This window comes from Podarcis melisellensis (assembly GCF_964234715.1).
Source record: "Podarcis melisellensis genome assembly, chromosome: 6".
Lineage (NCBI taxonomy): Eukaryota > Metazoa > Chordata > Lepidosauria > Squamata > Lacertidae > Podarcis > Podarcis melisellensis.
In genome coordinates, this window is record NC_138538.1 from 62715425 (window position 1) to 62727852 (window position 12428).

The following is a 12428-nucleotide window of genomic DNA, read 5'->3' on the forward strand; positions in this document are numbered from 1 at the left end:
TACCAGACTTTTAGAAGACATCTGAAGGCAGCCATGTTTAGAGAAGCTTTTAATGTTTAATAGACAATATTTTGTTGGAAGCCGCCCCGAGTGGCTGGGGAAACCCAGGTGGGCGGGGTGTAAGTAATATATTGTTGTTGTTGTAACACTTAATCAGAGCAATGGGTTAAAAAACCTTTTGATCACTTTAAAAAGGGCCGCTGATCAATCAGCACTTTATTAAAATATTGTCTAATTGTTCATACAAGTTATAAATGACAAGCAACATCTTAGAAGCTGCATTTCCCCTTCTCTCGCATAGGGCGGAATGTCTCTTCTGAAGTGAAACCCACTACAATAGTCATTTGCAACTGACACATTTAACTTACAGGATTTTGATTTTACGCAGTTGACAGCGAGCCAATTGAATTTGCACAAATTAAATGCATGGAAGGCGGAGAGCTTAAACTTTTAAGTTCTCCACCTTGCTTACCAGGTTCTGGGAGGCTCTGGGAAGATTTCACAGGAACACAGGTGACTACATGTGATCTTGCACCCAGAGCCCAGTAAGCAAGGCAAAGAGCTTAAAAGCTTTCTGCCTTGTTGAGGGGGGCAGAGTTTAAGACCCATTTGATACACCAACTCCAGAAAGTAAGAGTGCTAGCACGGGGGTGGTTCCAAGGGAGTGGTTCAACTACACATTTTTGCACATACACACCACCCCTGGAATATAACCCTCTGTCTCTCTCTATATAATCCTTGCACAAGACGTGAGATGCTGTATATAAATAAGAACATATAAACACTTTTCTTTAAGACTATTTTTAGTAATACAGAAACATGCAGATTTAATTACTTGATGAAAATGTACAATAGACTATAAACCAGGAGCCAGTTTTTGCTGGAATATCATTGTGCACACAGCCTCAGCAGTGCTGATTTGTTTTAACCTAGGGCAGTGTTATAAACATTGCACATGCAGCTCTCTCTCTCTCTCTGGCTGTCAGATGCTCTAACACACACTAGCACAACAAGGCAGGTCAGATTCAACCCCATTAAGCCTGGTCTAACCAAAAGGCTAGTCTATCTGATTATCAAGCTTCCTGGACTACAATCCAGTCTTTCTTTTGTTCTGAAACTGTTTTTATTGTGAAGCGTTTGTTCTGAAGGGCAGGTTGAAGTTCATTACAACTCCAACCAATTATTTTTTGGCATCCTGGGGCATAATTTTCTGGGGGAAACTCTAAACAAGAAAATGCATACTGCCTGGCCTTCATTGTAATACCAATTTGAGCTTTTTACCCAACAGAGAATCACCTTTGTGCATGCAACACTAATGTCTCACAACAAATGAAACTGATCTGTAGAAAACATAACTTGAAAAAAGAGACAATGCACGTATTTTTGTAAACTAGGATTTTTTTTTATAAAAAGAAAGAAAATCACCTTTGTTTCCCTAGTCCAGGCATAGGCAAACTCGCCCCTCCAGATGTTTTAGGACTACAACTCCCATCATCCCTAGCTAACAGGACCAGTGGTCAGGGATGATGGTAGTACCAAAACATCTGAAGGGCCGAGTTTGCATATGCCTGCCCTAGTCCCTGTGAGAAATGAGATATGACTGACCAAAGACCTCAAAATGCCAGGGTGCATTTGATGTAAAGGAATAGTTTCTAATCTATGTACTTCGTCCTCAGCTACAATTCAGCTGACTGGATAACCATCCACGGCAGTGTAATTGGATGCTGCTAGTCAGACACAGAATTAAGTGTGTTCTAATGAGGTTCCAATATTATTCTTGGAAATGGATCAAAGCTGTAGTTAATCACACAAAACCTATGCCTACCTTACCATCATGGTGTAAGAAAATGTGCCCATGAATGTGTCACTGCACTGATCTCGCTGGCAGTCTTAAAATGGCAGGGAGACAACCTATAACAGTGACAGAAGATAAGCCACCACAATACCAGTATTTGCCCTACTGAAGTAAATTGGGCTGGAACAGCAAGCAATCAAGAGGTTATATTAATACAATCAAGAGGTTATAATCAATCAAGAGATTATAATATTGTATTACTAAACTAATATTGTGGATTTAAACTCAAAATTTGAGATAAATGATAGCTAGTTTCCAATCTTAAATTTAGCTTAGCTCCAAGACACACACTTTGCATTATGACAACATTTCAACAGAAATGTGTTATTTAGCCACAAACTGAAATAAACAATTACAGAAAACGGTAGCTATACCCGTTTTTAAAATTAGTTTACAACTTAGTTCTTGCTCACTGGAAATCTTATAATTATTTGGACCAGTTTGAATTAATAATGCTCTATAATAAAAGGCTAATACCTACTCAGATGTAAATCCCACTGAATTTAGTGAGGCTTACTTTCAGGTAAGTGGATCTAGGACTGAACAATACATATAACTCTTTCCATTAAGAAAATTCCAGTGGATTGATATGACATTTAGTAAATTACACAAAGTTCTACCAGATAAAAAGATCAAAGTAAAAATAACAAGAAGAATCTCAAAGACTCATAACAACTTCTCATAGAAATAAATGCAACTAAAATTAAGCATACCCTTTAGATCTAGTAGGTATTAAAAACTGGCTGAAGTACAAATTCATGGCTGTAGGTAAAACTGTAGGTGGCATAACAATTATTCTCCTGGAAAATCAAACCACTGAGTAATAGTGACTAATTTCCAGAATGGCAGTTTTCTATCTTCAAAAGAGAACCTCTGGCTTTCCAGATATTGCTGAACTATGTCCCATCATCTCTGGCCACTGGCCATGCTTGCTGGGGTTGGTGGGAGTTGTAGTTCAGAAACATTTAGAGAGCCAAAAGTTCCTCAACCTTGTTTTATATTAAGGTCCTTCCAATGGGCAGAGAGAGAAGAGATTGCGTATAACTCAGAATACACTGAATTCAACAGGTAGTACTTCCAAGGGTGCATCTAATCGCAGCAGAAGAGCCTCCCCAAATAACACTATTTGCACATTGGGCATCTCTTAGTAAAGGAAGCATTTCTGCTAACAACTATGGTTGACTACAACTGTTTCAGGTCAGAAAGTGTTCATTCCTACTTCAGAACTAACATGATACTTCAAGGTATATTATTAGAGTCACACAGGCCTGTACAAGAATCAGAAGCATCACAAATAGGGGGAAAATAACCATGTCTGCACTTTTGATTGGTACATCCACTCTGAGAGAAAGGAGAGATCTTATACACATTAGCTGTTTTGTTTACATGAAAAATTAATTCCTCCGGTTCCGCCTTCAAAGGCAGGAAAATTGTATTCATTCGGCTAGCCAATGAATAAGTGAGTCGTCAACCTTTACTCTAATTTCCACTGGATAAAATAAAAGCATAATATGTTTTTCAAGTTCAGGAAGTACACTGCCCCATCAGCATTCCTGTAGGCAATTTAGAAATCAGCACAGGAGCCAATTCTTCTCTAAAGTGTGTTACACAAGTCATACGTGTGCATATACACATACACAGGTCTCATCAGTGTTTCTTATCACAATCCAAAACTGGGATAGCAGTAGTTCTGTCACTTACTTCCTGCTTTTTAAAACACGCTTATTAACATCCCCCCCCCCTCATTAGACAAGACGCTCCAGAAGCCTTTCTGAACTAAAGCTTCTTTACTGGGTCAGGATCGGTTTAGGGCATGAGATGCCCAAGCGTCAAAGCAGACACAGATGCCAAGGGAGGTGAAGAGAGATCTCAGGTCGATCCGCATCTAGGTTAAGGTGATCACGGATAGAGAGGTTTAACCGGTAGCATGCCGGTGCGCAGCCGTCCCCCGCCACTGCAGAAAAGATCGGGTGGGGAGATGCAGTGCCGAAAAACACGTAATAAGGGCAATGACCAGCGGAGGGGGAAACACAAGGCGCCTATAACGGGGGCGTTAGACACATAGCGCGCTGGGGACAAAACGGAGCTCGAGAGACCGGGCAGCAGGATGTCCTTAACTCCGGGGAGGCCCAGGGATGCTCGACCTTCTCCCAGGGTGGCCGGGCGAGCCCTGCCGCTTACCGTGGCTGTCCTTCTGGCCGATGCCCTGCGTGCGGATCAGAGCCGACAGCCGCCTGACGTCCCCCTTGAAGACGCACTCGTGCACGGGGAACTGCGCCGACGGGCCCTTGTCCGACTCGGCGGCGGCGGACCCGCCGGTTCCCCCCTTGAGCGGCAGCCGGTGGTGGTTGGTGGTGAAGATGCGGTGGCTCCCGGCGCGGCCGCTTTTGCCGGCCCCCGGCCGGCCCCCGGTGAAGGCTCCCCCGCCGCCGCTGCCTGGCGCGGCCGCCGCCTCTTCCTCTCCGGGCGCCAGCAGGTCCCCGTCCTCCTTGCTGGGCTTGTGGTCCCTGCGCAGCGAGCGCAGCTTCTCTCCGGTCATCGCCAGCGGCGGCCCCGGGCGCTGGGGGGCCCCGGCGGGGAGAAGCGGCGCCGCAGTCGCTGCCGCGGGGGGCTCGGCGAGCTCAGAGCCGCGGCGGAGGGTCTCTTCCGGGCTGCAGCATCCCCCCTTCCCGCCGCACACACTCGCCGCCCGCCGCCCAGGGACTCCCGGCAGGCCGAGGGGGCTCCGTGCTCCTTCCGAACCGCCTTCCACCTGCCGCTCTTCTCAGCGGCTAGACCGCGCCGCCATCTTGTCGGAGGGGTCTCGCGAGAGCGGAGCGGCTCCGCCGGGCGAGATCGAGGCGCTCTCGCGAGATGGTGACCTCCGGCGCCTGCCGTGGGAAGGAGGCGAGAGTCCCGGCGGGACTGTTCCGAAGGCGGGGTCGCTGCTCTGAGCGGCGAGGTGGGACGGGGGGGGGAGCCCTAGTGAATTTATTGGGGAGACGCCTGCCCCCCCCCGTTGAGTCCTGACAATTTACCGGCCGTGGTGCGGTTCTGGCTGGCTCACCTGTGGCCGCCCAGGTGCTGCCAGACTTCCGTGTATGCACGTGGGGTGCTGGTGGGAGCCGGAGCCCAGGAACAGCTGGGGGCCTTACAGGATGGCAGCCGAGGCCCCTAAAATATTTCCCAAATATCCCCTCTCCCAAAATTAATAGCCATTGCTAATCAAATGATGTTCGTGTGTGCCGCATCTTGTGATCGATTATTCAAGTTGGCACCCCTGATCTTGCAGATGAGTCTCTCCCAGGAGAGAAAGGGACGAAGGTTGCATTTGCCTGCTTTTTTCCGTGGCACAATTTTCATGGGAGTGGGAGACGTGCACATGGCCGGTGGCAGTGGAAACGGGTGCAGAGTGGGGCTGCGGAATAGAAGACAGGAAAGGCTTCCGAGTTGGGGTAGGGGAAAGTGAGCTTAGTAGTCGCATGGGGTAGGAAGGGAGAAGCTCTGGCGGTTAGTGTTGGCGAGTGGAGTGAGCCTTCTAGTTAATTCATCATTTCTTCTTTTCTTTAGGACTGCAATATGAAACATACTGGGAAGAAAGCCTCATTATTTATTTATTTTTTACACCACCGTTTATCCGAGGATCTCAGGGCGGTTTACAATATAAAAACACAGAAATGCATAACATTGGAACATACAAAAACACCAACACCCTCACCCCCGTTTAAAAGTCCTGGGAGAAGAGGAATGATCTCAATGATTTATTTACTAGTAAATATGTAGATGTTAAGATTTCAAATGCTGTTATTCCTTGGGTTCCAAGAATCATCCTTCAGTAAAACTTAATCCTGGTTTTGTTCATTTCTAATACATTTCAACTTTCCATTGTGTTTGAAATGATTTATTCTTACTTGAAAAATGAAATTGGTTTATTTTATCCATGCTAACCTGGAAGTGGGACACGGGTGACACTGTGGGTTAAACCACAAAGCCTAGGACTTGCTGATTAGAAGGTCAGCGGTTTGAATCCCCGCAACGGGGTGAGGTCCCGTTGCTCGTCCCTGCTCCTGCCAACCTAGCAGTTCGAAAGCACATCAAAGTGCAAGTAGATAAATAGGTACCGCTCCGGCGGGAAGGTAAACGGCGTTTCCATGCGCTGCTCTGGTTCGCCAGAAGCGGCTTAGTCATGCTGGCCACATGACCCGGATGCTGTACGCCGGCTCCCTCGGCTGGTAAAGCGAGATGAGCGCCGCAACCCCAGAGTCGATCACGACTGGACCTATGGTCAGGGGTCCCTTTACCTTTACTTTAACCTGGAAGCACCACTTGTTTCAATGTAATTTTCTTCCATCAGGTTTGTAGCATCAGGTTGCAGTCTATACAAACTTACTTTCAATAAAGTCCACTGAAATAAATTGGACTTTTTGAGTATATATGTATCAAATCTGGTGATTCTATTTTTATGTAAAAATCAACAAAAAATAGTATTGGATTGACATTTTCAAATTTCTCATTGCATTACTCAAAATGAGTTTTGAAACTACTACAATGCTGCATTTCCAGTTTATTATAGTGGGTCACAGGCAATATGAGTTCTGCAGTTTCCTGAGTCATACAAACACCAGGAGATTTAGAATGCTGATTCCGTGGCAGGTTGATGCATCCACTAGAAATATGAGTCAGCTGAGATAAAGAAGTTCACCTCAGAATAGTCAGAAACAAAACTTAACTTAGCACCTTGTCTGTAATTCATGAATGCTCATAATGCATTAAGGTATTTATTAATATCCCCCCATGCACATGGGAAGCAAATATTGTATTCAGATATACAGAAGCATAAGAAAGTGCCTTATACAATTTCAAACCATTGATCCATCTTCTATTGTCTACACCAGGCATCCCCAAACTTGGCCCTCCAGATGTTTTGGGACTACAGTTCCCATCATCCCTGACCACTGGTCCTGTTAGCAAGGGATGATGGGAGTTGTAGTCCCAAAACATCTGGAGGGCAGAGTTTGGGGGTGCCTGGTCTACACTGACTGGCAGCAGTTCTCCAGGGTTTCAGATGGGGTCTCTCCCAGCCCCGCCTAAAGATGCCAGGAATTGAACCTTGGCCCTTCTACATGCACAGGAGTTACTATACTACACAGCTATCCTGTGTACTGGCTTATGGAATCAAAGAGATGGAATCATTATGCCTGCTTTATATTTTCTTTCAGTTCTTCATCATGCTAAGAGCATAGGCCATGTGATACTTGGGGACTTAAGGGCTTCAAAGGCCTAAAGGTTTTTAGGATCATTCCAGAAAGCCAAATAACTCAACACAGATACCTAAAGATTGCCACTAAAAAACCCCCAGAAAACTCTACAGTGTTGTAAACATCAGCTTCAGCTTCAAGCATTAGCAGGAGGCAATACTTAGCTCTATGCTGCGAAAGCAACTTCTGATTTCTTGCCGACCAAGCTGCTGTTAAATGCACAGGAACAGGCCAGAGTTCTTTTCTGGTTAGTTGACAGCCTTGCAGATGTTGAATCTCACAGAAGTAGATTTGTTAAAAGGATATGTTATTAATAGAATAAGAATTAATACAGCAAACAAACAAAAAAACCTAGCAGCTCTTAACTCATTTTCAATTGGAACACACCTTGAATTCAGCTCAACAATGCTGAACCCCTGCATCTTTTTTTCAGTATCAAGGTTAGATAAGTAGTAATTAATAAAAGTGCACCTAAACACGTGCATAATGCCTTTCTCTTAGCACTTAGTAACCACAGCCATTCCTAACACATCTGAGGTTAGAGGAAAGGGATTTAATATCAGAGGCTGTTGCTTAAAGACAAAAAGTTTTCCAGCACTGCTCATTGTCATTTAGAAATGAAGTAGTGAGCTGGACAGCACCCAATAGAGAACAGCTTGATCATGAAAAAAGCCATTTTTTAGAACAATCCTGAAGCAAACTCACCTGCTTATTCACTAAAGCTGCATCCATGTAACCAGGTCTACAGGATTTGAGTCTCTGTTTACAATGCAATTATTGTTAATACAGTGGTACCTCGGGTTAAGTACTTAATTCGTTCTGGAGGTCCGTTCTTAATCTGAAACTGTTCTTAACCTGAAGCACCACTTTAGCTAATGGGGCCTCCTGCTGCCGCCGCAGCACGATTTCTGTTCTCATCCTGAAGCGAAGTTCTTAACCTGAAGCACTCTTTCTGGGTTAGTGGAGTCTGTAACTTGAAGCATTTGTAACCTGAGGTACCACTGTAGAAACAAGCTGGCTGAATTTGCCTCATGACGACGTACTTAAATGCATGTAACTGCTTGAAAACAATGTAATCCCATTCTTTCTATCTTTTATAACTTTGTACTCCAAATGGCAAAATTGTAGAGAGAAACAGCCCCACCCTAATCATGTTTACTTGGAAGTGAGTCACACCAGGGGGGGGAGTGATTCACTTCCAAGTTTGGTTAGTATAAGAGCCAAAACAATTTAAAGCACAATTCTATACATGTGTTCTTAACAGCATAAATGAGTACAGTGGGGTGTACCCCCAGGGAAGTGGGTATAAGATTGTAGTATGAAGGTTGTGTGTGTGTGTGGTAAATTGTCTCTTGTCATCATCAAATGACTGGTGTGATTAGTGGTTGTGGGCATTGAACTCCCATGGTTCCTCCATTGCTGAAAGGCTCTAGAAAAGGGATGGGAAAGTTTTTTTAAACCAAGGGTTGCATTGCCTAAACTTTCCGCTCTCCTGTGTTAATATGTACATGAATCTTCTGGGCATTGGCATTCTGGGATTTGGTGTGGATTATCAGTATTATATCCTCTTCTCTTTTCCATGTGAACCACATGAACCAATCTTGCTATGAAGCACCTTCTATGGATCCTTAGAGTTTAGGGTTGGAAATGAACTGGCTGATGGTGAATAAGCTGAAACTTGGTCCAAGCAAGGAGTTTTTCTTAGATTGCAGCCCTGGAGTGGTGAAAATGTCTGTCTCAGATGGGAACAAACTGTTCCCCAAAATATGGGATTTGTAGATTGGAATCCACTCATCCTTGATGGCTGGGCTAAGGCTTTGCCCAAGACCACGTTCTATCAACTTATCTGCAATAATAAACATGACTGCCATTTTAAGCATGCTTGTTAGTGATCCCCACCAAATTGCCAGTGGGCTTCCTATGACCCCCTGGCTGGCCACTATGACAACATAATGCTGGACTTTACAGGCCTTTTGTGTAATGCAGCGGGACTCCTCTTATGATGATTGCTAGATTGTTTACTGCCCCTGGTTCATATTCCTTTTATCAGTAGATTACACACATGCTGATTCCTGCAGTTCAGCCTCCTGTTAAGAAGACAGGAGCAGGAGAGCAATTTCCCTCCCTATCTCTTGATATTTCGAAACCTTGCTACTGGGTAGTGAGTGCCATTGAACACATTTTGAAGCTATGATTAGAGGGGAAGTTGCCATTTTAAAGGAACTGAGACTTTAAAGCCTTGGAAAATGTGGCTGTAGAGCACTATAGTAAAAAATAAATAAATCCCCATCTCCCCTCCCAACAACCAACACCACATCATTAGGCAATTTCCAGAGGGGTAGCCATGTTCATCTGTTGCAGCATAACCAGCCCCCCAAATAGGCTTGGATACATCCATTGAATTCAGTGGATATGCTAGGGTTGCCATATGTCCAGAAATTTCCAGATACAGCTGGTATGTTGTTGTTGTTTAGTCGTTTAGTCGTGTCCGACTCTTCGTGACCCCATGGACCAGAGAACGCCAGGCACCTCTGTCCTCTACTGCCTCCCGCAGTTTGGTCAAACTCATGCTGGTAGCCTCGAAAACACTATCCAACCACCTCTGTCGCCCCCTTCTCCTTGTGCCCTCCATCTTTCCCAACATCAGGGTCTTCTCCAGGGAGTCTTCTCTTCTCATGAGGTGGCCAAAGTACTGGAGCCTCAGCTTCACAATCTGTCCTTCCAGTGAGCACTCAGGGTTGATTTCCTTCAGTATGGAGAGGTTTGATCTTCTTGCAGTCCATGGGACTCTCAAGAGTCTCCTCCAGCACCATAATTCAAAAGCATCAATTCTTCGGCGATCAGCCTTCTTTATGGTCCAGCTCTCACTTCCATACATCACTACTGGGAAAACCATAGCTTTAACTATACGAACCTTTGTTGGCAAGGTGATGTCTCTACTTCTCAAGATGCTGTCTAGGCCTGTCATTGCCCTTCTCCCAAGAAGCAGGCGTCTTTTAATTTCGTGGCTGCTGTCACCATCTGCAGTGATCATTGAGCCCAAGAAAGTAAAATCTCTCACTACCTCCATTTCTTCCCCTTCTATTTGCCAGGAGGTGATGGGACCAGTGGCCATGATCTTCGTTTTTTTGATGTTGAGCTTCAGACCATATTTTGCGCTCTCCTCTTTCACCCTCATTAAAAGGTTCTTTAATTCCTCCTCACTTTCTGCCATCAAGGTTGTGTCATCTGCATATCTGAGGTTGTTGATATTTCTTCCGGCAATCTTAATTCCGGCTAGGGATTCATCCAGCCCAGCCTTTCGCATGATGAATTCTGCATATAAGTTAAATAAGCAGGGAGACAAAATACAGCCTTGTCGTACTCCTTTCCCAATTTTAAACCAATCAGTTGTTCCATATCCAGTTCTAACTGTAGCTTCTTGTCCCACATAGAGATTTCTCAGGAGACAGATGAGGTGATCTGGCACTCCCATTTCTTTAAGAACTTGCCATAGTTTGCCGTGGTCGACACAGTCAAAGGCTTTTGCATAGTCAATGAAGCAGAAGTAGATGTCTTTCTGGAACTCTCTAGCTTTCTCCATAATCCAGCGCATGTTTGCAATTTGGTCTCTGGTTCCTCTGCCTCTTCTAAATCCAGCTTGCACTTCTGGGAGTTCTCGGTCCACATACTGCTTGAGCCTTCCTTGTAGAATTTTAAGCATAACCTTGCTAGCGTGTGAAATGAGTGCAATTGTGCGGTAGTTGGAGCATTCTTTGGCACTGCCCTTCTTTGGGATTGGGATGTAGACTGATCTTCTCCAATCTTCTGGCCACTGCTGAGTTTTCCAAACTTGCTGGCATATTGAGTGTAGCACCTTAACAGCATCATCTTTTAAAATTTTAAATAGTTCAGCTGGAATACCGTCACTTCCACCGGCCTTGTTATTTGCAGTGCTTTCTAAGGCCCATTTGACTTCACTTTCCAGGATGTCTGGCTCAAGGTCAGCAACCACACTACCTGGGGTATACGGGACATCCATTTCTTTCTGATATAATTCCTCTGTGTATTCTTGCCACCTCTTCTTGATGTCTTCTGCTTCTGTTAGGTCCTTTCCACTTTTGTCCTTTATTATGGAAATCTTTGTACGAAATGTTCCTTTCATATCTCCAATTTTCTTGAACAGATCTCTGGTTCTTCCCATTCTATTGCTTTCCTCTATTTCTTTGCATTGCTCGTTTAAGAAGGTCTTCTTGTCTCTCCTTGCTATTCTTTGGAAATCTGCATTCAATTTCCTGTATCTTTCACCATCTCCCTCGCATTTTGCTTGCCTTCTCTCCCCCGCTATTTGTAAGGCCTCATTGGACAGCCACTTTGCTTTCTTGCATTTCCTTTTCATTGGGATGGTTTTCGTTGCTGCCTCCTGTATAATGTTACGAGCCTCCATCCATAGTTCTTCAGGCACTCTGTCCACCAAATCTAAATCCTTAAACCTGTTCCTCACTTCCACTGTGTATTCATAAGGGATTTGACTTAGATTGTATCTTACCGGCCCAGTGGTTTTTCCTACTTTCTTCAGTTTAAGCTTGAATTTTGCTATAAGAAGCTGATGATCTGAGCCACAGTCAGCTCCAGGTCTTGTTTTTGCTGACTGTATAGAGCTTCTCCATCTTTGGCTGCAGAGAATATAATCAATCTGATTTCGATGCTGCCCATCTGGTGATGTCCATGTGTAGAGTCGTCTCTTGTGTTGTTGGAAAAGCGTGTTTGTGATGACCAGCTTGTTCTCTTGACAGAACTCTATTAGCCTTTGCCCTGCTTCGTTTTGATCTCCAAGGCCAAACTTGCCAGTTGTTCCTTTTATCTCTTGACTCCCTACTTTAGCATTCCAATCCCCTATGATGAGAAGAACATCCTTCTTTGGTGTCACTTCTATAAGGTGTTGTCAGTCTTCATAGAATTGGTCAATTTCAGTTTCTTCAGCACCAGTAGTTGGTGCATAAACTTGGATTACTGTGATGTTAAAAGGTCTGCCTTGGATTCGTATCGAGATCATTCTATCATTTTTGAGATTGCATCCCAGTACAGCCTTCGCCACTCTTTTGTTGACTATGAGGGCCACTCCATTTCTTTTACGGGTTTCTTGCCCACAGTAGTAGATATGATGGTCATCCGAACTGAATTCACCCATTCCCGTCCATTTTAGTTCACTGATGCCCAGGATGTCAATATTTATTCTTGCCATCTCATTTTTGACCACCTCCAACTTACCCAGGTTCATGGTTCTTACATTCCAGGTTCCTATGCAATATTTTTCTTTACAGCATTGGACTTTCCTTTCGCTTCCAGGCATATCC

The 12428-nt window shown here is 44.5% G+C and overlaps 1 protein-coding gene and 1 long non-coding RNA gene across 3 annotated transcripts in view; one reads left to right on the plus strand and one right to left on the minus strand.

Moving 5' to 3' along the window:
• The window catches only part of ANKRD13C (ankyrin repeat domain 13C), a 28384-nt gene extending 23850 nt beyond the window's left edge, over window positions 1–4534 (minus strand). Inside the window, exon 1 of the mRNA XM_081916239.1 lies at window positions 4037–4534. Within this exon, the coding sequence (XP_081772365.1) occupies window positions 4037–4394 (358 nt within the window). The 5' untranslated portion in view covers window positions 4395–4534. The remainder of the gene's footprint in view (window positions 1–4036) is intronic.
• A 188-nt stretch (window positions 4535–4722) lies between these two features.
• Window positions 4723–6278, plus strand: LOC309372565. Of its 2 annotated transcripts, none has more exons than XR_014169559.1 (2): window positions 4723–4796; window positions 5405–6278. It is a non-coding gene; the product is annotated as an uncharacterized lncRNA (long non-coding RNA). The 2 variants fall into 2 exon arrangements; XR_014169560.1 differs by lacking the exon at window positions 4723–4796 and adding an exon at window positions 4850–5289.
• Window positions 6279–12428: the final 6150 nt, after the last annotated feature.